This window comes from Peromyscus leucopus, chromosome 14, assembly GCF_004664715.2.
Source record: "Peromyscus leucopus breed LL Stock chromosome 14, UCI_PerLeu_2.1, whole genome shotgun sequence".
NCBI lineage: Eukaryota > Metazoa > Chordata > Mammalia > Rodentia > Cricetidae > Peromyscus > Peromyscus leucopus.
In genome coordinates, this window is record NC_051075.1 from 13941368 (window position 1) to 13968556 (window position 27189).

General features: G+C 39.5%; 1 protein-coding gene across 1 annotated transcript in view; it reads right to left on the reverse strand.

Moving 5' to 3' along the window:
* Positions 1–27189, reverse strand: part of Stxbp6 (syntaxin binding protein 6) — a 243168-nt gene that overhangs the window by 37295 nt on the left and 178684 nt on the right. The window contains exons 3-4 of the mRNA XM_028882711.2: positions 15506–15636; positions 14517–14682 (exon numbers count right to left, since the gene is read on the reverse strand). Of these exons, the coding sequence (XP_028738544.1) occupies positions 14517–14682; positions 15506–15636 (297 nt within the window). The remainder of the gene's footprint in view (positions 1–14516; positions 14683–15505; positions 15637–27189) is intronic.

A 27189-nucleotide genomic window follows, 5' to 3' on the forward strand; every position in this document is an offset into this window, starting at 1 on the left:
GTGTGCATTTATGTGTGTGTGTGTGTGTGTGTGTGTGTGTGTGTGTGTGTGTGTGTGTGTTAGGGTGTTAATTGAGGAGGGAAACAGGTAATAAAGAGAAAAGAGGAATAATGGGGAAGGAGGTTTAGGCAAGAGAGGGATGGGGAAGGGCAGAGGAGGGAATGAGGAGTGGTGTGTGTGTGTGTGTGTGTGTGTGTGTGTGTGTGTGTGTGTGTGTGTGTGTGTGTGTGTGTGTGTGTGTGTGTGTGTGTGTGTGTGTGTGTGTGTGTGTGTAAAGGAGTTCAACTGGAATTGCCCTACATAAGGAATAATGTTCTTCCTAGAGAATGTTGAGTACCTTCTTGGTAAGTGGAAGATTTTAATCTCTCCTCTAGGTTGCCAAATAAAAAGCCCAGTGCAAGTGTAGAACATCGCCCCTAGAATTGTTGGTGAGGAATATCCCAAAGGCAAAACAATTCAGGCTATTGCTTTTGGTTGCTCACCAAAATATGAAGGCAAGATCCTGCTGCTGAAAAGAGAGCACACATTAGTCAGTCACGGACATAGAAAAATCAAGTTGAAAGCTAGCTTTCAAAATTCTTTAAAATGATCTTTATTTCTAACTATGGCAGCATGTGCATGATGCAGGATGTCTGTTTCTGTTGATGAAATGCTGACTGACTTTCTCATAGTATTCAGCAGCTTCACCTGATTCAGGTATTTTCATTTTCGGCAGAAGAACTAGAAGTAGACTCATAATTTTTTTTTTTGTGGCAAACAATATATTCATTCTCTTATAAAGTTGAGAAAACATGCTTTGCGACTTTTTTTTTTACTAGATGATTTGAATTATGTGTCCTGAACTCTGGCATAGTATCATTTGATATATTTTGAACATCATTGTTTTGGTAAGTCAGCAGTAACATATGCACTCCATAAACATCAAACATAAAATGCAACACTTTCAGCATTCTATAAAACCATGGTAAGCAATTCAGCACCCCAGTGATCTGAAATATCTACAATGCAATTCAGCTTATTCCTACCTGAAACAAAGAAATTAGTAAAAAGCTATTTGTATGGCAAACATGGACTAAGAAAACAAGGTAATTTTCTTTATGAAGGAATGTTTTTAATAAATATTCTGAAAAACATGCAATAATATGAATATGCACATTTAAATTTCTGGGCTTTTATTAATGTATATCAGTTATATAAACAAGGGCCTTATTTAGACATTTTTAGACATGTAGATAACATAATTGATTATATATAGTATATAACTGTATTATACATATGATATATAAACATATGTAATAAACATAAAAACATGCATATATCATATAAATAAATCATATTGTATATATAATTTCCAGTTCAAAATACAAGACCTACATGATTGAATATTTTAAAGTTAACCTCCATGTCATCCCTTTAAGGTACACATTACTGTATACATTTACTGTAAATAATACAGTAAAGCAGAGATGCTAAGTATAATATAAACAGCTTAGAGAAAGTCACAGGGCTACCTAATGAGTGGTACCAGGCAGGAATATCTGGTACAGATAGTTAAGTCTATGGATCATGTAGTAATGAAAACACACTTGTGTTTCTTTTCTAAAATTCATTTTACATTTTATGTATATGGTTGTTTTGTCTGCATGTATGTATGTGTACCACTTGTGGGCTTGGTGATCATGGAGGCCAAAAGAAGGTGTTGGCTCCCCTGACACTGGAGTTGCAGATGACTGTGAGCTATTGTAGAGTATTGTAAGATGTGTTACATTTGTTTATGCTGTGGAACATCTGTTTAATGATACAAAGATGTGTTGCACTCCTTTATGTTGCATTTGTTTAACTCTGTGAAGCTGTGTTACTTTGCCTATCTAAAACAGCCTATTGGTCTAATAAAGAGCTGAATGGCCAAGAGCAAGGCAGAAGAAAGGATAGGCAGGGCTGGCAGGCAGGGAGAATAAATAGGAGGAGAAATCTGGGAGGAGAGATCGAGGAGCAGGACAAGGAGGAGGACTCCAGGGGTCACCCAGCTACACAGCAAGCCATGGAGTAAGAAGTAAAGAAAGGTATACAGAAACAGAGGAAGATAAAAGTCCAGAGGTAAAGGTAGACAGGATAATTTAAGTTAAGGAAAGCTGGCTAGAAACAAACCAAGCTAAGGCTGGGCATTCATAAGAAAGGATAAGACTCTGTGTGTATGTGTGGTGTGTGTGTGTGTGTGTGTGTGTGTGTGTGGTTTATTTGGGAGCTGGGTGGTGGGCCCCCAAAAGAGTTAAAGAGCCAAAAAAGTTTAAAAAAAAACAACTAGAGTGAGCCTGTATATGGAAGCTAGGAATTGAACCCAGGTCCTATGGCAGAACTACTCAGTATTCTTAATCACTGAGCCATCTCTCCAGCCCCACACTTTGTTTTTTGTCTTGTTTTGCAATGGCTACAATTGTGGAATACCAGTAACAAAAACAAAATATCTCCTTCAAATAGAATTTTCCAATTGCATACTTCATCATCATTGTTTTTGTTAATCCACTAAAAATTTTTATTCTGTATTTCTATCTCCCCAGAAAGTTCTCTGTGGTATTCTTTTTCTTAGTATTAGCAATTGAACAGAGAACATTATACATGTTGTACCCTAAAGCTCTAAGAGGTAAGTCTGAAATAAAACATGCTGTCCGGGAAAAGATGTGTTGGTTACAGTGATGAAAATGGTTTTATGGAAGAAATAAATCTCTCTGTGTAGACATTAACAGAATTAAATGCCATTCATGAGTGTACAAACACAATTTTTAATTTAACTCTCACAAAGAACTTGTTAGATTAGTGTCACTTTCTCTTCTGAGCCAAATCAACATAAAGAAAAGAGACCTGTGTCCATGAGGGGACCTTGTGAGTTTTAGTCTCCATTTAATGGATGGGGAATAAGTGTCAGATCTCAATTCAAATACCAGCTCTGATCCTTAATAGTGGTGGGTTTGCAGTACATTTTTTATAAGTTTTTTTTTTTTCATTTGTACCAAGGGTGAAGATAACTGAAGCTTGCTATTTTTTCCAAGGACAACAAAAATAATCACCAGAGGAGCTCTGACATGGAGTCCTCTTGATTTAAGGGACTAAAAGAGACACTTTGTGGTTCTGCAATAATGGTGTCTTACTTGTGAAATTTGTCCTCTCTTGCTCTGTGTCTATTCCTAGATAACAAGAAACAACATGGAAGCCTTAAAACAAGTTAATTCATCTGTGAAGTATGGGGTGGGTAAGGATAGGCAGAGGGAGAGATGGAGGGGGTGGTGCACATCCCCAGGTGCACTGAATTTCAATTAGGAGCAACACTACACATGAACTTCTTGAGAAATAAGCATATTAATATGCTTGGTCAGAATATGTGTAGATTTTGATGTTCATACCCCATAAAGCCTTTATATAATTAAAAGAAGGCATTTAATAATAGAAGAATTCTAACAATTATATTAAATATTAACACATTCATTTGAAAAACCATCTTAATAAATTGGAATTTGGGAATATATCCATCACATATTTCCCCCATAAAAACATATGTGTGTTCTGGAGTAATTGCAGAAACCAGGAAAGTAAAAAGGGACCATGAGAGAGAGGAGAGGGGAGCAATGGGGAGGAGAATAGCAAAATACATGTGATTTGAAGGGGAAAGTGGGAAAAAGGGGAGACTAATGAGAGTAGACAAAGAAGATTAATATAGAAGGAGGGAGGGGGTAATAACAGTAAGGATGTCTGAAAAAGTCATTAGGAATCATATTATCTATCCACCTAACATTACCTATAACACGTAAGTCAGTATATACACATACACACACAGTTTAAATGACATTCCCCCTTTTGGAGAGACAATGTTCCCTTGAAGAGTCATAGACTATCTAACAAAACTCTCAACATTTAGGCATGAGAATTACCTTTGAGCTGCTGTTCAAAGTTCCCCAAGAAACTCCCCAAAATGTGCATTATTGCTGCTGCCCCTGGTTGCTACTCAGAGGTTGAAGATAAGTCCCTATTGCTGAAGACATAATGTGTTTCCAGGACCTGGAGGATCTGAGCTGGATCTGACCTGAAAGACTCCTGAGGACTAGCTTTTTTAGTGCCAGAAGGCATCATGCAAATGCACACTCCAAGGGAGGGAAGAAGGGAAGCAACCAGTAGTCCTACCCAGCTGTGGTGCCTATGAATTAAAGCAATGACCAATATGGCATGATAACCCTAACAGTGTAATAGCAGCATGCATACCTTGGTGATGACGAGCAACAGCTCTCTAATTGGATTTAAGGTCTAATCCACAAGAGGGAAAACATGCCTTGTACTGTAAACCTAGCCAACTGTCTAGAGCCAGTTAGGGCATAGATCTTGAAGAAGAACCTACTACTGCCACTTTCCTAAGCCAACATAATTCTTAACTACACTGTAAATACTTATCCTTACCTTCTACCCACAAGTCAGTACAGTTCTCGCCCCTCATCAAAGAAACATCGCCTTACAACAGATAGAAGACCACAACTGATCAAAATGGAGCAAACAAGAGATTGCCTGGTGCCCAGCTCCACAAATGAAAGATCGGCAACACAACTCCTACACCTGAAACTCATCATAGCTGAAGAGGGGGTGGAAAGATTGTAAGAAGGAGAGAAGAAGGAAGTTTGCTGTAAGATTGTCTCTCCTAGAAATGTCAGAGAAACTGTACTCATGAAATCTCACCAGCATGGCCACCTAAACTAGACCTGAACAAAATGACACCCATAGACATGCTAACATGAGAGAGGGAAATCTCTTGGGGCCTCAACCTAGATCAAGAATTATTAGAGTCAACTAAGGAATGCTGAGAGTGGGAGAAATTGACTTCCCCATGGAAGAACACACAGATTGGTTATCTGGTACTAAGTAGTCAGCCTGAAATCAGATACATATAAGTACTTTTATAGGGACTGAACAGGTTACATTTATATATTTATGATGTATGTTTTAAAAATGACTAAAGAAACAGAGGCAATGAATTTGAGAGAGTCAGTGGGGTCTGCACAGGAAAGGTTGGATGGGGAGGGAGGAGAGGAAAAACAATGTAATTATATTTTAACTTGAAAAGTATTTGTAAAAAAATTAAAAAAAGAATTCACACATGCACATGTGTGTGGTACATGTGAATGATATATATATATATATATACATATATATATATATATATATATATATATATATGTTGCATGTGCAGATCTATGAACCTATGTGCACACATGAGGAGGCCAGGTGTCCTACTCTATTGCTGTCTGCCATATTCCTTTGAAGCAGAGTCTCTCACTGAAACTGGAGCTGGGTTGGCAGCCAGGAAGTCCTGGTGATCCTTCTATCTCTACTCTCTCCACCAGTGGTGTAGGTAGCAAAATGTAGCTGCACCTGGCTTTTTACTTGGGTGCTGGAGACTTGAATCTAGGTCCTTATGCTTGAACAGCAAGCATTCTTACCCACTGAGCCATCTCCAGCTCCTCTACTCCTTAACATCATTTGTTGTCTTACTTTACACTGTCTACGTCTGTGGCATTCACAAGGTGACATTTTCTATTCCCACACTTTACTAAAGGCTGACCTTGCTTTGTTTGAGAAGAAAGTATAATACAAAGTCACATTGTGATTCAATCTTTCCATTCTGTCCACCCCAGGGGAAGAGAGTAGAGTCATTTGGCCTTCCTTTCTAGCATACCAATCAGTAGGGGCAGACAAAGGGCAGCCTCGGATGAAGGAGACATCAGAGGCATCTGTGTTTCTGGCATCCTAACAGTGCTCAGAAGTCTGGGCTTTATACCATCATCTGAAGAGGTAAGTGCAGAAGGGCAATGTGTCTGAAATACCTTTTGCTGCTGATCAAATATATGGTCCTTCAAAACAGGCTGTTTCATGAAGAAACAATCTGCCACCCTATAAATTCTGAATATAGTTAACGCAGAAATAAAACTGTCTGGATTAACTGCTGGAATAAAAGAAAACTTATTTCCTCTTTTCCCTGTTTGTCAACTACTAGCCATCCTTTAAAGTGCAGCATGGCCATGAGCTTGCTGATGCGCAGTTTTCTTTTTCTTTTTCTTCCTTCCTTTCTTTTTTTCTTTTTTGGTTTTTCAAGTCAGGGTTTCTCTGTGTAGCTTTGGAGCCTGTCCTGGAATTTACTTTGTAGCCCAGGCTGGCGTTGAACTCACAGAGATCTGCCTGCCTCTGCCTGGGATTAAAGGCATGTGCCACCACCACCTGGAGCACAGTTTTCTTTTGAAGTCTGATGCCTACCAGAAAGGTTGATTAAGGGGGTGAAAGTGTCCACATTGTGGGTGTACATACATGGATAGCTCAGTGCCTGACACATGGACAGTGCTGAGGAATCACCTGTGGAATCAATGAGAGAGAAGATGTGCATGTGTGGGCTTCATACAGATGTGGGACAACACATCAAGAAGCAGAAGATTAGGAAGTAATTCAATGGGTCAGGGCCTTTGGACTTAGTGCTCAAGAAAAATTCTAAGATAGATTTCAGTGCATGCTTGCCTTGAGAATAAATCATTTTTATTTCATAAATAATTTATATCACTTACTGAAAAAGAAACTAGCATTGCAATGCACTGACTTTGTGGTTTCAACACAGAAGTTGTCAACACCCTGACAGTTGTCTGTAGTTCATAGGACATCATCTGAAAATCTATAATCCAAAATGACCTCCAAATATAAAACTTTCTGGGCACAGACATTACATATGAAATATTTCCATCTTGATTTTGTGATGGACTGTAGTGAAAACTGGTGCAAGCTCACTTTTGCTTAGGAACTGTAAGGGAAAAGACTCACCCAGCCTATTCATATGTGATAAACTTTGCTTCATGTACAGAGTTATTAAGACTATTATAGAGATTTAGCTTCAGGCTGTGTGCATAAACTGTATAAGAAGCATACATGAATTTTGTGTTCAGACTTGAGTCTCCTCTCAAAAGATATCTCATTATGTTGTGCAAATACTTAAAAATACAAGACTGAAGCCTAAAATACCAGGTATCCAAATAGGTTGGCAGCAGTCACTATAAAAGGTGAAGTTATAAACACAAGGTGGGAGCCATTGGAAAATGTTCATATTTTACTAAGAGTAATTAAGTAAAATGACAAAACCAGACTTGGGACTTTGAATTAATATGAGATAAGATACTCATTACCTAAATGAATACTCTATTTGGGGCTGACTGTGTTTCTTTATAATGAAAATCTCTCCTCAGGAGCCTAAGATTCAAGCATACATGTGATATCATGGGTATAACGTCCCATCATTATCTCTGTGTGAAATAAATACAGAAGGATATCCAACTCACATGAACTTGATACTTCACCTTCAGGGATCCCTATCATGATACCATGTCACATTTCAGCAGCTAACCCTGGCCCCCACTCCTGTCATCAATCTGGGTGGGTTGCTAGGTAGTGTGAAGAACCAGAAAACTAAATGGATGGATTTAATTTTGAAGAGACTGATCCTTAATGAATGAGAGGGTGGCATATAAAGGCAAGGAATGGGATTGGGAATGCTGTCGTAGTGCTGTGGGTATCGCTCTGTATAAATAAAATGGTGATTGGCCAGTAGCCAGGCAGGAAGTATAGGCAGGACAAGCAGAGAAGAGAATTCTGGGAACAGGAAGGCTGAGGCAGAGAGATGCTGCCAGCAGCCACCATGAGAAGATGTTAAGATACTGGTAAGCCACGAGCCATGTGGCAACTTATAGATTAATAGAAATTGGTTGATTTAAGGTATAAGAACAGTTAGCAAGAAGCTTGCCACAGCCATACAGTTTATAAGTGAAAAAAAAAAAAAGAGGTTTCTGGGCTACACGCTGCTTTGATAGAAGCATAGAACCACTGTTTCTAAGAGCTGATGGCTCCCAGAGCTGGCAATAAACGTACCACCCCACGTTGGGAAGCTGAGGTGGGCAGAGCCACCAGCCAAAGCTGCTATTTTAGCCCAAGTAATGCTGCAGTTTAAAACAACAGATTCACAATAAGACGGATTCAGATGAACCAAGACTTTAAATGCTTTACATTGTGTGTAAAAATGTACATAGGCTTTATATATACAGTTATATAAAGAAATAGATAGTTTTTAAAAATGAAGTCTTTAAAGAGACAGTAAAGGTAGTATAAAAATAAGCCACATAAAGATGGATATTACACAGAGAATCTGTATTGTGTTGTCTTTGGGATTTTTAACTGCAGAAAAACATTTGATTGTAAAAGCTGTTGAGTTAAGCCAATATGTATATTTTAAAGGTACCTTGACTTCAAACTTTGGATATAAGGATAAGTTGCTTTGAAAAGGAGGCTTTGCTTTTGTTTCCACAGAAAGCAAAAGGCTATGGATTTGTTCCAGATTAAGATACATCAGGTTTGACCAGCTAAGACCCCCTGAAAGGTCTCTGATGACACCATGGCCCAGATGATCCAACATTCAGGACAGTTTCAAGGCAACTGGCTCAGATGATACACCCTCATGGACTACTCCATAATCGTAAAATTTTCTTTGTGTCCCCATAAGATACAGTGCTCCCCTCCAGCAGGAAGTAGTAAGAGATGCTATGCTCAAATTCCCAAATATACCAAGCTGGCTTTGGAGATGGAACTGGTTCACTCCTTCTCTAAACCCAAACATATTGCTAAAAAAAAAAAAAGTTGAGAGATTCTTTTGTCCCATATCAGAAGAACCCTTTGGTGTGGGACAGAGAAAAACCAATATTTTTATTTAAATCAGGTTGATTATAAATGTGATCTCTTTCTAAAGAAGAAAAAGGCATATAATATAGATATGATAGGATGAAAGGGTAGATTATTGAATCTACTTTTAAAGAGCAACTTGTTTAAAATGTTTTTTATATTGCTATGGATTTTAGTTTATTGATACAAGTTTAAACTTAATTTTGTTATACTGTATATATATTTCTATTCTCATTTGAGGTATTATGTTTATGTAACTCATTTAGATTGTAAGGGATAATTAAGAAATACAGATTAATATTTAGCCTTCTATGATAGTCAAACTTATAGTCATGTTGTTTTCGAGGTATACATAGATATATTTCAGATAGATAAGTAATCTTCAAATACTTCAAAGACCTACAGAATATGGCATTTAAAATGTTTTAAAAAGTTAGATTTTCTGGACAATGAGACATGTCTGCTCCTGGCAGCACCAATTTACTTCAGAGAGGAGGATGGGCATCAAAGACACTCTATATGGAGTTTATCTTCTTGGCAAAAATAGCCATTTGGGCAAGAAACTGTTCTTGCCTGGACTGCTTGATCAACTGGACATGCAGGACCCATAGGAAGGTAACCACTGAACTTTGCTTGGCAAAATGGTCCTTCAGGTTCCTGCTTTGCACAAAGAAGTGACTGAGAGACTCTAGACCTGTGGGCTGAAGACAGATGCCCCAACTTTACAAAGGAACATTAGGTAACTGTCCAGGTTGTCAGCTGTCTCTGTATACTCTCGCAAGACTCCCGAAAGTTGCTTGCATCCTTCTCCCATTTCTCAGGTAATATTATATTCTTCTGAGGTCTTTGATGTAGTTGAAGACGAGATAGTTATTATTTTCTTTAGTTATAATAAAAGATAAGTTAGATATGAAACCTTATATTCACAAATATAGGATAGATAGGATATCTTCTTTAATTTTGCCAAATACAAATAGTCTAGATATTAGAAATAGACTAGATATTAGAAATAGACTAGATATTGTAACTGTAATTCTTGCTTGATAATTGTTTTGTTATCTGTGATTTTACTATGTGAAAGTTAAAACCTTCCTTTTTGAAAAAAAAAAAAGAAAAGGGGAACTGCTGTGGATATTGCTCTGTATAAATAAAATACTGATTGGCCAGTAGCCAGGCAGGAAGTATAGGTGGGACAAGCAGAGAAGAGAATTCTGGGAACAGGAAGGCTGAGGCAGAGAGATGCTGCCAGCCGCCGCCATGAGAAGATAAGATTCCAGTAAGCCATGAGCCATGTGGCCACTTATAGATTAATAAAAATTGGTTGATTTAAGATATAAGAACAGTTAGCAAGAAGCTTATCACAGCCATACAGTTTATAAGTAATATAAGTCTCTGTGTGTTTACTTGGTTGGATCTGAGCAGCTGCAGGACTGGCGGGTGAGAGAGGTTTGTCCTGACCATGGGCTGGGCAGGACCAGGAAAACTCTAGCTACAAATGGCACCCAATGGGTTGGCAAGAGTTTCCACCTAAAACCTGAGAAACAAGACTGTAAAATGGAGCTAAAAACAGCTTCCTAGTTAGCTCTCTCAAGTTAGCAGCAGCCTGCGGGTTTGAGCTACTATGGCAGGCTTCTTGTTATCTAGTTCTTCTATCTTGCTGATTCTTCAACTAGAGATAAGAAGACAGCCACAAAAGTACCAGCCACAAAAGACACGAGGAGATGCCAGGATGTCTCCTTTACATCTCTCAGAGAATGCTGCTTTGCTTCCATTTTTTGAAGGCCTTTAAGTAGCCAAGTAGACTTTATTCATATCTTTAGCAGACCATGAACTAGCATGAGGAGGCCTAAATGTCTGTTTTCCTTTGGAGCTAAGGAAATATTTCGGAGGAGAGGATTTTGAACATGTCAAAGAAACAATTTCATTTCTTTGTAACTTACCTTCCCCATGAGGAAAAGAAGAGTACAATCACACATGGCTTGCACAGCTTGTAGGGGTAGGATGCCATGGGGTTGTTGATATTTAAATGATAACCTTACACTGGATTGGTATTAAAGAAATGTTAGTTATGGGGTAGACAAACTCTCTTTGGCATTTATAAGGTCATTTAAAACCATTGGGCCTCAGTTTTCCCAAGGACAGTACTGAGTAGACTCAGAGTCTCTGAGAAGCAATGTATGCATAGTCACAACTGAACCATCTTTCCTGTGCCTTCAGTTGTCTAATCTACTGAAATTCTGATGTGCCCCCCGATAAGTTATGACCTTCTGTATGCTGTGAATGTGTTGCTCTGATTGGTTGATAAACGAAATGCTGATTGGCCAGTAGCCAGGCAGGAAGTATAGGTGGGATAAGCAGACAAGGAAAATTCTGAGAAGAGGAGGGCTAAGTCAGGAGTCGCCTGCCAGACAGAGAGGAAGCAAGATGTGAAGGCAGAACTGAGAAAAGGTACCAAGCCACATGGCTAAATCTAGATAAGAATTATAGGTTAATTATTAAGTGCAAGATCTAGTCAGTAATAAGACTGAGCCAATGGCCAAGCTGTTATAAATAATATTAAGTCTCTGTGTGTTCATTTGGGTCTGAGCAGCAACAGGATTGCGGGGCAGGGTGGGACCAGGAAAACTTCACCTACACCACCCTCCAAAATAACAAATAATACAAAGTAAGATGATTTTAAAGGTCCTTGATAAATTTATAGCTCTCAGGACAAAAAGTGGATAATTATTTTAATTATATATCCAAGAAGTGACAAGGGCAACATTTCAAACTATCCACAATCTCTAGTCCATCCCTCCTATCCAGGCCCCTCTGGAAAACCAAGAATGTTCTGGCTAAAAAGTTTTCAACAATTCCTGCAGAACACCAAGGAGCACCAGTCACACTGAAGCCATGTAGCATTTTCTCAGTAAGATGCCGTTAGGGCTGTGAGAGCTATTGCTGGACTCTTATCTCCACTCCTGACAAGCGACATGACCTTTCTCTTGCTAGTTAATAACCCTGATTCTGTTTCCTTCTCTATAGAGATAATAAATTGTATTTCCAAAGGCTGCATTCATGCCAAGTAAGATAACATATGTAGAGAGATTGCTGGAGGGCAGCATACCAACAACAATAATAATTTTCTAAAAAAAAAATCACAAAACTGCAATATTTCAAAGCAAAATGAACATTTCCATCTACAACTTGTGACTTGAATATAAAGTGATAAGAAAAGATTTTGTGAAATTAGGCAAAGTTTAATCTGCTGAAGATTCATAAAAGTAAAAGGGTCAAACTAGAGTCATCCAACAAACACCATTTTTAAGTTTCAGAATTATGTAACTGGAAGAAAGGAAGACTAATAAGAGTACTAATTCATTAGGCTGTGTTGGCACAACTGTTATCAAAGATATACAACTGTTTGAGTAAGACAGATTGCATTCATTAGGGACATATATGCTGCCAGCAAATTACAGCATGCTCAATACAAACTTTCTGGTTCTCCTAAGGAGCAGCCAATATTTAACCGAGTAAATTATTTAGTTCCTTAGTCAAGAAGTAATTAGACAATAAACTAAGCCTTAGGAATTATGGGTTCTCAGAATGATAGAACTGAAATCCTCTAGTCTATTAACAGGTGTTATTCCTGGGAAAACAAATAAAAGAAAAACTAAAGAAATAAAAGAAATACCTAGAATCAGAGGAGGCAAAATTGGTTCTGGTGTTAGCTCCCATTAGCTTATTCTTTTTCTGACTATAGGAAAGCAATCTAGTTTTATCCAATATACATAATGCTTAGCATTAGAAATATGGGTTTCCATCTCAGTGCTGTGTCTTTGGGGTTCACAAGGTAATAGAAGGTAATAGAAGATAGGGCCAATGACCAATAGACACAGATGTGTGTGACTGGTGAGGCATGTGAGTATATTCAAGGTGAATGAAGAACATATGAAAGACGCAGGTTCTCCCGTGACATTGGGTCTCCTTCTGGACTCTCCATTTTCAGTGTGGGATACAGAGAAGTGCAATACTCAGGGAGAATCTGCTCAAAGAGCCACGGGAGAAATAGCTACGCAAGCCAATAAACACACCAACTTCAATAAAAAAAAATGTTTTACAGTAGGAACCAATCTGATGTTAGGCCAGCAGAGAAAACCCCATCTGATGAAGAATGAGTAAAAGCTTGGTTTCCTGGACAACTTTCCACTCACTGAAATCCACAAGTGGTCCTAAGACAATATACTTTGTCCATTTACCAAATTGGTTAAGGGTGGGCTTTCAAAGCAGGATTAATTTGAAGATTCCAAGTGGCAAAGGCATAGCAGGGGACAATACTCCTTTATATTTTCCAACCAGGCCAGTGTCTGATACTTCCTTTCTACACCTATCCTTCAGCTTCATGCAGTGTGAAGTGACCACTTTAAAGGAAATAAATGCCACTCATCACCCGACATATTTTTTTTTTTTTTTGGTTTTTCTGTGTAGCTTTGTGCCTTTCCTGGAACTCACTTTGGAGACCAGGCTGGCCTCAAACTCACAGAGATCCGCCTGGCTCTGCCTCCCGAGTGCTGGGATTAAAGGCGTGCGCCACCGCCGCCTGGCTCACCCGACATATTTTAAAGCTAATCAGGGGAGCTACAGTATAGGACTACCTTGATGCATGAGAAAGACCTCCTAAGATGTAAATTACCACAGGGTAAATAATGAAGCAGACAGTGTATTCTCAATACAACATCTCATAGAGGAATAACAAAGTATATCGATGGTTACCATAGAGCAATGTGTTCTACTTCATAGTCATATGAAAGATAAATAGAGTCCAAGAAGAGTATGCAGCATCTCTAATGGGATCTCAGTATTTGATGATGGCAAAGTTGGGACACTTAAAAAGGCTTTAATTTTCAGTAGCTTGGGTTTCCTAAAAGGCCTTGTTGCCCCTGGAAAGGCAGATGTGCACAACCTTAAATGTTTCAGGACTGATGCTTGCCCCTTAAGCATGGTTTATAATACTAATTCACTCTGTATGCTGTACCTGAATGAACAAGAAAGGCTTTTGATAGAAAGTATTATGGTCTGAATATGAAAAGCCCTTCATAGGCTTATGTGATGGAACACCAGTTGGTGGCACTGTTTTTGGAGGTTGCAGAACCTTTTGGGAAAGGGGGTTACATTTAGGGGATGTACAAGTTTGAAGGCTACAGGGCATCTCCACTTCCTAAATAGTTACACCTCAGCACCCTCTGCCACAGACCTAGCTGGTCACCATGACTGCGAATGCATTTCCCACCGCGAATGGACTGAATTCCTCTGAACTGTGAGCCAAAATAGATCCTGCCTCCCTTCAGCTGTTTCTGTCAGGCATCCTATCACAGTGATTCTGTAAAAAGTAACACAAGAAAGGACAGCGAGGGCAGCATCAGGAGGAATGTGAAAACATCTTGGAAGAAAAACAGGAAGAAGGAGCCCAGAAGAGGGTTCGGCAATAGAATTACAGCAAAGGCAGCAAAGAGATCAAAGTAAAAAGCTTTTCTAATAAAGAGACGAACTTGTTCTCACAGTACAAGCCGTTTTAGTTAATCTGACCATTTTTTTCTAACAAGACCAGCTCTCATGGCAGAGTGAAGGCATGCCTTTGTCTCTAGTTTTGGCATACAACAGACGCCATAATGTCAATAATTCTGAGCATTTTGATTCTTTTGTTTGTTTTGAATTATGTTGCTCAACACCCAACTTCTTATATGAAATGAGTGTCGGGAAACAGGATGGCTAAAATAGTCTAAGTGCCCACTTACCTCCCATAATTTTAGATTGGCAGTTAATAAACTCTGGCTTCCTGTCTGTGAGGTACCTCTGGCAGGTATGGTGGAGGATCTGGAAGAAGGTGCACTTTTCTGAGGCCGTGCTAGCAACCCACTGGTCAAAGGCATTTTCAAACAACAAATCAAACTCTGCAGAATCCTGGAAAAGACAGTGAAGTAACGGCTGATCGCAATCTACACCAACTTCTGCTTTGAGCTCTGGCCTGTCAAAAGAGGCACAAAGGCTAAAACACAAACTTTAAAAAAAAAAAAAAATAGGACCATAAATTTCATCTTTACCATAACCCAAATTCATGGAGAGTTTGTCAGACAAATAAGCAAATGTGTTCTGTATTTAGAGATGTCCCTAGGAAGCTAGTACTGCAGTGCTCAAGATTCACATCAGAACGCTGACTGGGGAGTATCTGCCCAGTTGCTAGAGAAAAGCATTCCTTTAAGTTTTCCACATTGGTATTTGCTAATTTCTTTATGCACAGGTTGGAAAGCAATTCCCCTTGTTCCTCCAGTACTCCATTGATGTTTGGGGACAGTGTAGGCTGTGCACAAAAAGAGAATGGATCCTCTGAATACATGCTTACACGTCAACACATTTCTGTTGGAATCCTACTTCCATATTTTAAAACACCATTAATTTATTGGCATTAGGAGGCCAATGAAATTTTGACAAGCCTGGGGTTTTCATATAGGCAGCTAGTGACATGATCCTTTGAGCTCTGCCCTGTATTGATAAACATTGCTGGGGACAGCAGTTTTCCATGTGTCATCTCGTGGGTTTCCCTATCAAACACAGAAGATTTATAATTTCCCCTAAGACAGGAGCAGAGACTGGGAAGTTTTGATCACACAACTAAAATAGAGAAATAACCTTGTAAGAATGACTCCAACTACCGTCACCACCACTGTGCTCAAGCAGTCATCATGTGAAGAGAATTCCTTTGCTCAGCATTGGAAAATTCACTCACCCGATTAGGATCGATACCATTAACCTGGCGAAGCTGCTCAAGCATCCACTGGGATCTTCGGACGAATGATGTGGAGCCCTCAAACTGTTTGACCTTCGTGATAGATGCCTGCGTGGGTTTCTTGTTTGTCACTGTAAAACAAACAAAAAACAAAAAAAGACCACTCAGATTAATGGGCAGTCAAATTGGCTGATTTCCTCATTCAGTGTTATTTTTATAATGACAGCAAATGTGCATATGCATGGAGAAAAGATGGTGCCTCTCTTTAGTGAGAAGTGAATGCAAGAGAAAAAGAAGTTATACCCCCCCATCAAAGTAGTTTATTATGCAATTGCTGCTTCATTTATGTCTTCATCCAGTTGAACGGAAAATATCTTAACTGAATTACTCCAAGTAATTTAATGGAGGCTGCAAGTGCACCATTTCAGCTCTCAGGGAACCAAGTATGCAGGGCAGGCAGACATCAGGTAGGGCTCATTAGGAAGGCTGAATTTTAAGTGAGGGAAAGGTTACCAATTCCTTGGGGTAGTTACCAGGCTTATTTCCAGTTTCATCGTTCATTGTAAATAGTGAAGCTTCAGTGATAGACTTGACTTTATAGCATGACCCAGTTTGTATCTAGTTTACATCTGATTAAGACTATCTGGCTAGCATTCTGGGCACAGCTCCAACACGAATTCCTTTAGTCCCTAAACTTAAGGATTAGGACTCTCCTTGCACCTTTAGTAGGTTTTAATCTTTTGTGTTGCATGCAGGTGGGCAGCATCACCTCTCAGGCAAAGTTAAACACAGGTACTGGTAAACAGGCATCTCAAACATTTCTGAATTTGCTTACTTTGTTAATTTAAGGCTCAAGGAAGGTGGAGGAGGTGATTACAGATCTTAACAAGCTTTCCAATGAGCCACTGAGTCATGTCTTTGGAAGTCAGTGAGAGTCAATAGCCAAATCATGAAGGAGCTACAGAAAGCGTCAGACACCAATGGCTGCAATGCATTTGATCCCAGTCACTGCCTTTAGGAAGATGTGCACTTGGGGAATATTTTACCCTTGTTTCTAATAACTATACAGATACTTAATAAGTGGCAAAAGAGTTTCCGGAGATGATGGGGAGAAAGCACTTGCTCTAATAGTTGCTGAGAAGTCTGGACAGGGCTGTAGAGATGGCTCAGCAGATAAGAGCACTTGCTGCTCTTGCAGAGGACATGAGTTTGGTTCCTAGTACCCATGTTAGGAGTCTCGCAATTACTTGTAACTTCAGCTCCATGTACATATGCACACACATAAATATATCTTTAAACAAAGTCTCTATGGTTCATGTATCCATACAGCTCACCATGGAGAATGAATTAGGAGAGCCCAAAAAAGACGCGAACGGGGTGACTCCGCCTTTAGCTGTGGTGAGTCTCCAGGTCCAGCATGGAGTCTGTCTTTATGGCCTCAGTACAATCTCCCTTTGCTCCTAACCTGAATTTAGCAAATGTTTTTCAACATCAAACAATGCTTTGGCTTGTTGCTTATTAGTCAGTTATATTTGGATAAAATATTCTGAACATTTCACACCAGTTCCCTTTACTTCTGTGGTTATAAGGTCATCATTCCTTCACTACCCCAATTATAGGATCACAAATGGCCTCTCTTAACAGCCTCTAGGCCAGTAGTTCTAAACCTTTGGGTCATGACCCCTTTGGAGGTCAAACAACCCTTTCATAGGAGTTGACTAAGACCATTGGAAAACAGAAATATTTACATTACGATTCATAACAGTAGCAAACTTACAGTTATGAAGTAGCAATGAAAATTTTATGGTTAGGGGGCCAACACAACATAAGGAACTTGTTTAAAGGATCACAACTCAAGGAAGGTTGAGAACCACTGCTCTAGATTATTGCCACCATCGACCATTTCTACACACACACAAAGACACACACACACACACACACACACACACACACACACACACACACACACACAGAAGCATACATGCATGCATATGCACACATGCACAAACACACATGTTCATGTGTTAAGTTTCATACCTGGGACAAATAGCTGTGGTGCCTAATTGACATCCAAGTGGACCTGATGCCAGGTTCTCAGCATCCCTCAGTTCCTACCTGTTACAGGTATGGTTGGCATGCCCTGAACTCTGCAGTCCAGGGGCTGGGCTGTCCTTCCCCCAGAGGCTCTTCACTATATAATCCAGACACTTTTGCTACTTGTCCTTTTGTACCTTTGGCCTCCTGGCTGCTGCATGTGGTTCCCCCTCTCCCCTCTCCCTTTCCTTGCCCCTCTCACCACATGGCCCAGCTCAGCTTAGTCATGTCCACTCCAGAATCTCCCACATGTCCCTGCCTCTCCCTTTTATCTACAGTCAACTTTCTCCTTTACCATACCTAGGGGCAGTCATGTCCTTTTCTTTTCCTTTTATTACTTTTCTTCATTCAACACACACCTCCAGTGACAAGAAAGAGACTTGAATGGGCTTCTCGGATAGTTGTGCTCTGTGCTTACACGTTTTTATTAAAAGAAAGAATATACCTAGAATATATACAGGCCCTAAAATGTGCTGAACATATTAAAGACTTTCAATAACAGGAAACGTGTATTAGAAATTTACATTAGACACATCCCTGAACACACAGAGGATTTCCTCCCCTGTTTATGTAAATCATATGGCATTTCAGCATCCTGGAAAACTCTAGACTTTCCTTCTGACTTCAGTTAAAGTTGTTCTGAACACCTATTTTTACTCCTGGTCTATTTGTTTCCCAGGAGTTTATAGCATTACAAAAGCTCTCACACAATGGAGGAACACTGCATATTCCCAGCATGTTTAAGACACACATGTCAGGGAGGTGAATTCCACTGAACGTTTGTTTTGTCATTGAAATGATCTAACTGGTCAGCAACCCCGACAATGACCAAAGTCCTCACAAAACTCCTCATCAGAGACCATGCTATGACTTTAGTTACAGTCCCATCCACTCCTGCCTCATTTCCATAATGAGTTTATTGCTCTCACAGTTCTTGTCATCTGGCTAGTTTTCCTGGGCATGAAGCCCGGTTTGGTTTGATTTTTGTTTATTGTTATTATCTCCAACATTCTAGTTTTGAGTCTGAAGCAGGTGCCTTAAAATTATGTTATTATATACACATTATTATAGAATTAAACAAAATTTTCCTCTTACAAAATCAAAACACTTACATTACTCCAGACTTTCTGAATACAAAACTTGAAGAACGTGTGATCTAATTCCCTCCTGGTCTGGGGAGTTTGTAGCTGGTTAAAAAAAATAGAGCCTTCAAATTGCACCTGTCTAATGAAGACAGTAGTTTACTGGGAAGTTGGTTGAAAGCACCTCTTCAATGCAAACGAATTGCCTGAATAAGAAATATCACAACCCTCAAGCCAATCAAAATTTCAGCATGGATGGGAGTATGGCCCCACCCCTCACAGCAGACTATTTAGCATTTGATTGCTGCAGGTAGGGAGCCAGGGAAGAGGCACTTTTCTTCCAGTTGTGACCCCTAATAGGTTACCCATGCATTAGCAGTTGACCTTAAAACCATGTCCATATTGGAAACACTAATTTGACTCAGTGATAAGAAAAGAGGACATGAGGTTGTGTGTGTGTGTGTGTGTGTGTGTGTGTGTGTGATCAAAATGCATTGTATACATGTATGATATTCTCAAAGAATAAAAAATATATTCAAAAATAAATGTCACAGTGTTGTGTTCCTCACTGCTGACATAAGTTAGATCCCCCAATTAATTAATTTTAATAACTTTAAAGACCAACAAAATACTGCAGTTTCTGTTGTGCATTCAATAACCATGAAAGACAGAGAGACACAAGCATTTAAAGTAGCAGGTGGGTCCCAGGAGATACTGCAGTATCAATCCTCTGCCTTGGTTCTCAGCACTGAGCATCAGGATCACCCAGCAGCTTCTACAGCAAATACAATGAGCTTTGTGAATGGGAGCCCCTGGGGACATGGTCCTGACATACACACTTTAAATCTACCCAGTAAATTCTGAGGCTGATTGATTGCCAAGAACCACGAGACTTATACTTAGCCAGTTAACAAATATTTATGAAGCACTTATGTTGTGTGGGCAATTCCAGGGCTTTGTAAGGTAGGATACTGAACAAGAGCCTTTGTGGCAGCAGGAGGGGTGAGAATTCTGCAGCAGAGCACTGAGTATATGGGGATGGTGTGGGTGGGTGGGGTAGGGGTGATACATGATATGTAAGCCATCTGAGGGAATACATGGGAGCCTTTAAGGACTAAAGCACAGACTGGAGAAAAGTCAAAGGGTTGTTGCACAGTGACAGCATCTCTGGCAGTGTACACTCATCCCTGTCATGGATTTTCATGATCTCCCCACCAGTTTCTTCCCAGTTGGCCTATGACATATGACAGGCTATTTGTAGGGAATGATGGTTATTTTTTCTTCTGGCGCTGAGGACACTTGCTAGGCAAGTGCTCTACCACTGAGCTAAATCCTCAACCCCAGGAATTATGGTTTTTTAAAATGAAGTGGTATATCAAAGCATTTAGAATAAAATGCAAGCCCCTTACCATGACCTACAGAGCTTATATGATCTGCCCTTGGGTGCTAAGGACATCACATTTCACTTCCTTTTCTGTCTGCTAAGTTCTGGCAGTCATTTGCTCCTGGCAAGGTCTGTCCTCCAGGCCTTCTGCACATGACATCCTCTAGGTAGATATGTCATTTCCTTGGTTTCCTCAGCGTTTCTTGCTCACTGTTCAAATGCCAGGCTATAGGTTAAGTTCACAAAAAGACACATCTGTTGTTACTTTATCCAAGTAGGTTTCTCCTAGCCCATTTCAATACAATATTCAATGTTTGCTGCTCTAAGATGTTTGCGAAGAACCAAATCAGACATTTCTCATGTACCAAGTCCCCAGACATATGTGATATGGATAAATTTCCACATGAATCTAGGCTACTACCTATCAGTTTGTGACACAGGCTTCCACACACTTTTAAAAATAGTATGCAGTTATAGGCATCTTTTTGGTACAGTTTGATTTTTCTCTGTGACTTAGGCAGAAATTATGCTTTGCATTTTTTGTAGATAAGCAAACTGAAGCACAGAAAGAGCTGACTTGGCCAAGTCACACTTAATCACTGGAAAACCCACAACTTATGTGATGGACTTTGAGCCATAGCTCCTTCTACTGCAAACTTTTGCTACAATGTCAAATGTCACATTTTATTTGGCATGGGATGCACAGTAAGTAAGGATTAATTGAAGCCTTTTTTTCTAATGATACTTATGATTTTTATAGTTTCCTGAATGATTTCCTCAATATTTCCCTTTAAGTAAACATCCATGTTACTCAAATAAGTTAATGAAAAACAAAATAAATTCAAGTCACAAATAAGATGCAGAGCTTTGTTTTCATTAAGTAGAAAGCAATGTGGTAAACGTAATTAAAATGTATGCACTATTAATTTCAAGCTAGAGAGGGCTTAGCATCTGAGACTCAGGCTTTGGTGAATGGATGATTAGCAATTAAGACAGGTGTTAAAGACCATCAAAATGAGGATGCATTCATAGATAGGATTAAAACATCTGGAAATGGCTCCTCTGGGGTACATATAAGCTACATATTGAGACTCATCCATTATGTTTGGGGGTACCCAGGCTTAATGCTTCCTGATGTCATTCTTGGTAGCCACTGATTCCTGTATGGACATCAGAGAAAAGCCAAAGTCTGTAGGAAATCAATCCCATGTCATTCTGTTATTAGCTCTTAAGAAAAATAATGGCTTCATGATTTTTCTTTAATCTTAATGTAGAATTGGTCCTAGATCCTCGGCTGTAGCTTAACTACAGCCAAGAAGCAATGATACAAAGTATTGTGTCCAGATTATCACTACCATTGTTACACAAATTGTATTTTCTCTCCATCTCATGGACTAAAGCACTACAATGTGTTTCAGAAGATGGTCCTTCCATGAAACATTTTACGAAAATAAAATCAGACTAAAATCACAGGATGGAGATTCCAGACTTTAACTATGTCCACCTAGAAAACACTCCACTTAATTAGAAAGCAACAAATAAGTTAGCTTTAGAGACACACATGTCTAATCCTAGCATTTGGAAGGCTGAGACAGGAGGATTACTATGAGTTTGAGGGAAGCTTGGACTATGGAGTAAGTTCCCAGATATCATGGTCTACATAGTAAAACCATATACTGAAGAAGAGTAAGGAGGAGGATCATTATAGCATGATGCCAGGGCTAGCAAATGACATGAGAATCACCATGCCTACACACCTTAAATACATTAGTTGTCCTCATATATTAGTCTTGTTATGACCTTTCATGTAAGAGCAATTCAGTATTAGTGGCATAGCTCAGCTCCCTGTTCTACTGGTCTAACAGCCAGACATTTTGATTTTTGAAACGCTTGGTGAGAAATATATAATTTAGATGTTTTTTTAAAAACTGGTGCTTGCATGGAATCTTCCCAGGGTTGTTCTTTGGCTGTGCCAGTGAGTAACTGACAAAGGGAAAAAAAATAGAGCAGCAACAACAAAAGAAATCCGCAACACAGGTTCAGGAAATCAAAGCAAACTTGAGGATGGCTTCTGGTTACCAACACTGTAAGGGAGCAGGATAAAGAAATAGATTCTTGGAAACTGGCTTCCTTCTGGCTCTGTTAAAACTCTGACATATGATCATTAGACTTCATAAAATACATGAGAAATACATTTCAAGTCTGAGGCTGCATAAACAAATTTGTCAGATGAGGTGGATGAATGCTTATAAAACTGAAAAACAGAAATTTCTGAATAATTACCACAAAGATTTCAGAGTAGGAAGCCTTCGTCTTCACACAGTTAGTGGAATACGGGGCATGCTGCTTTCTATACAGGGTTGATTTCTTCTTATACCACATTTCAAGATGTGTTTACCTTAGGATCGCATATATGTTTGGAGTCCAGAGGGTTGTGACCCTGGGTTCTAAAATCAGACTATTTTTCCAAATTGCTAGACTTGTCTTTGGGGCTTAGCCCTCTCTTCTTCCCATCTTAGAAACCAAGGGTTCTCTGTAAAGACTTCTGCAGGGCCTCAGTGGGCCTAAGAGTATCCTTACATTTGCAAGTTTTAATATGGAACTGTGGGGATGGGTGGAGAACACTACTAGGCCATCCCTAGCCTTTAGTTTCAAGGGAAGAAGGTAGAGATTCTGTATACATGATTTTGGTCCCTGTCGGGGCTAACCACAAAGGAAGAAATTTTCTATACAAGAGATTCCTTCTTTGATATCACTACGTCTTACTGTAGTGCTTGCAACTATATCATATTCTCATCTTCAAGCTGGAGGACAAAAATGGGGTTGGGAATGGTGATGATGACAGGGTGGTGGTTGGTGGTGGTGGAAAAACCAGAAAGTTTCTCCAAAAGGATATGAAAAACGGAACCATTTATATGAAAAAAAGTTTTCTCTTATAAATAATTATGATAAGTCATCTTGCATCAAGCTTTGTCTAGAGAAGTCCAGAGCACTTATCTACATACTGATAGGGCAGGTACCCACTTTGTAGAACATTGCTGGAGGCCCTAGCTTGTCTTGGTGTTTTCGAATTACCAGTGAGGAGGTAGTATACCTGTTGGAATGTGGTCCTCCAATGTCACAGGATATCTAGGCAATACTTTGAAAACCCAGCCCCTTATGTACTACATTCATAATTTCACTTTGATTTTGTACTTATGAGGATATATAACATAGCTATTTCAACTAGATGACTGGATTCAGTTACAGCATACGTGATCTTAAACCTTTACATCTTAAGTCTGAAATGAAGCGTAGACCCTAAAGACAGGAGTTTCCATTGCTCTCTCCAAACCAGGATAATGATGTGTGGTAGTTTAAGTAAGAATGGCCCCCTTAGGCTCAGTCATCAGGCAGTAGCACTATTTGAGAATGATTAGAATATTAGGAAGTGTGGTTTTATTAGAATAGGTATTGCCGGGTGGTGGTGGCGCAGGCCTTTAACCCCAGCACTCGGGAGGCAGAGCCAGGCAGATTTCTGTGAGTTCGAGGCCAGCCTGGGCTACAGAGTGAGATCCAGGACAGGCACCAAAACTGCACGGAGAAACCCTGTCTCAAAACAAACAAACAAACAAACAAAAATGGGCAAGGCTTTCTTCTAGGGTGACTTTAAGGTTTCAGAAGCCCAAATGCTAGACCCAGTGTTTCTCTCTCTTGGTCTATGGATCATGATGTAATTCTCAAGGACTGCCCTACTGTCACATGTCCCACTGTGCTCCCTGCCGTGGTGAACATGGACTAAACCTCTGAAACTATGAGCAAGACCCCAGTCAAACGCTTTCTTTTGTACGAGTTACCTTGGCCAGGGGGTCACTTCACAGCAATAGAACAGTGACTGAGATCTGATGTCTTCTGTAACATAAGTTGACACACAGTATATAAACTGGTGTAAGTATAAACAAGGGAATCAGTGACTAGGTGAATAGTTCCCCAAGATAAGGAAGAACAGCTCTGTGCCTATGAGACACCAGGAACAACAACAACAACAACAAAAAAAAAACCTTTTTCAGGTCAAACTGCTAGGGTTCAAAAGCCAAGACACAGTTTTAAAAGACTTGAACATCTTATTGGAAAAGAGGATTATCCTGGGACCTGGAGTACAAAGGAAGGGTAAACATCAAGAAATTACAGAAATATCATGAGAAGTAGAGGAATTTGAGGGTTACAACCACTTACAATAATTTTCCTACAAACTTATCTAGCAGCATCCTTAGCAAGTAATTCTTTTGCTTCGACCTCCCTGAAAATGTGACCTGAGTCTTGAGATCTGGCCCATTCACACTGTTTTTTGTTTTAACTTCCTTACACAATCTGTCATAGACTCAGAGAACAAATCAATTTGCACGCATTTGGGGTGATGGTGAGATGGGACATGAAACAAATTATAAAACCAAAGTAATATTAGGTTTTACAACTTGGATATTATCTGGGAAATATATGAAATCCCTGATTCATGGAATGAACTATGAGTCAAACAGCCAAGTAAGAAAAGTGAATGCTCAGAGAAAGAACAATGATGGAGTTTGAAGGAGATTCAACTCAGGGGGCATTAAGGACTGTAATACAAAACAAGGACCAGAAGGGGTTAACTACAGGCAGAGTCTCTTCTGTTCCTACTCCCACATTTCCTCTGGAAAATAATGTAAACATGGTTTTTCATCTATTCTTAGAAGAGATTGACAGTGGAGCTTAGCACAGAAGAATCAAAGCAGCAGCTATCTGACCCAAGAATCAATTAAATTTCTCCACAAGAAGCTGGAAGGCCGGATCACTGAATATGAGACAATGTCCTTTAATGTTACACTTTCTTTCAGCATTCACATTACAGATTGGAAAATATGGGTGAAGCAGTAACTGTCCTCAGGAAATACCCTATTTGGTAGAAATTCAGTATCTATTATACCTTGGTGAGCTGAGAAAAGCAAGTTTCAGCCGAGAAAAGCTGAGAAAGACATCTTACAAGAGAGAAGGGTGGAAGCACGTTATTATTCCCTTCCAGTTTTGTAAGAGGGCAGATGCTCACCACTGTGTGATGTAGGCCTGGCTCTCAGTTCCCCCATGCAACTCCCTCTTCCATGCATCACTACTGGGGACAGTATTTCACAACACATATTTAGTATACATGAACTGTGGGAGGATGTCCTATGAGTGTGGGTTTCCTTTATGTGACAAGACCATCAGTGGGAGGAAGCTAGGAAAGGAAGGAGGGAGAGGGAGAAAAGGAAGTGACTAAAACTTGAAGAGTCAGAATTAACACAATTTCCTAGTGGGATAGTTATCCAATATTTAATATCACTAGGATTTGGGGAAAATGAAAGCTCTTATTACTTAGCAAACACAAGTTGTCAAATATAATTACAACTGTCAGTCAAGCAAAGACAGTTATACCTGCTCTCCTCTTTGCCACCACTGACTGGATACAATTCTAATTATGTATATTTTACATGAAGGCATCCATCACTGACAGTTTTAAAAAGTGAATGATGTCACTCAGAACCTGACACATTAACTCTTTACTGTTTTACACTGGAATACATTCATTGATCATGTCTCTATTTTTTTTTAACTTAAAAAAATGTTTACATCTGGGCTCATTTAAGACAGATATGGCAGGGAGGATAAGAAGTCACACCTGACAAGCAGATTATTCCACATGGTAAAGAGCTGCCTCTCACACACAGAATCAGTGCCTCCTCTCTGCATCTCTGTGACTTCTGCTGCAAATTCCAAGGTGGAACATGTTGTTATGCATGGCATTAGCATTTTGAAACAGCCTAGGAGTCATTTCTGAAATAAATGAGGCCACATGTATTAAATGATTTCTTCCTAAGAAAAATCCCTGGGGTCTTTCCAAAGTACTATCTTGATGAAGATTTAGAACAAAAGAAATGAATGCTGAATGGATGTAAATATGCTCAGTTTTATATTTAATTCCCACATAAATTTCAACATAATTGGGAAATGAACTGTCCTAAGGAAATGAGGCACAACTATCAATGAACCCACACTTCTCAACTCAGCTGGCCATGATGCATGCAATCTTGCATTTGCTTGGCCCCTCCATTCTTCCATCCCCCTCCCTCAGCTATAGCACATAGAAGGGAGACTAGCATGATGTCTTAGCTACTGTTCTGTTGCTGTGATAATACACTATGACCAAGGCAACTTATAGACAAGCAAGTTTATTAGTGGTTACAGCTTCAGAGTTAGTCCATGGCCATAATGACAGCCAGTATAGTGAGAGGCAGGCAGACATGGTCCTGTATCACAGACCGAGAGAGGCCAGCTCCCAGATCTGCTCCAGGGTAGCAAAAAGAATGCCAAAGAGTAGTGAGAGCTTAGGAAAATTCTTATCTCTCTGAGGGCTAGACTTTAGGGGAAAATAAGGAAACACACAAGCTTTCTGATGGTAACTTTCTCTTTTACTTCATTTTTAAAATGCTCTCTGGTTCTTTCTGTCTCCACATAGCTACATATCTCCATATTACTACAGTCTATACATACAGCTACATATCTTTCTTTACATACATACTGTTATACATCTCTATACATAGTTATATCCATTTTCACATGGCTACACATCTTTCTTTTACATACACTTCTCTTCTACATCTCTTTTTATACAACTTCATCTTCCTTGTGTCAACAGTTATGAATCTCCACACAGCAATAGCTATACATCTCATTTACATAGCTCTCTCACCATGTAACACTTTACACAGTACTTTCACACTCTCATGCAGCTCTTTACACAGTTCCTATACATAGCAGCAGCTCCTTAACCCAGCTCTCTCTCATATACTCACTCACACACATATACTTCTTCTACATCATTCATTCACTCTTTCATTCATTCATTCTCTCACATTTCTTCCACCTTTTCTAACATTGCTTCTTCATCTCTCACTCAGCACACATACATTTCACTCACATTCTGCATAGCTTTCTCCTCTACATTGCCACTGCTGCCCTCATAGCCAAACTCTAGACAATTATATGTTGTATTTTCAGGGTCCAACCCATTCTCATGACACTTCATAGGTCACATAGTTTTTCTCAGGCTAGGAAGGTTGCACTGACCCACC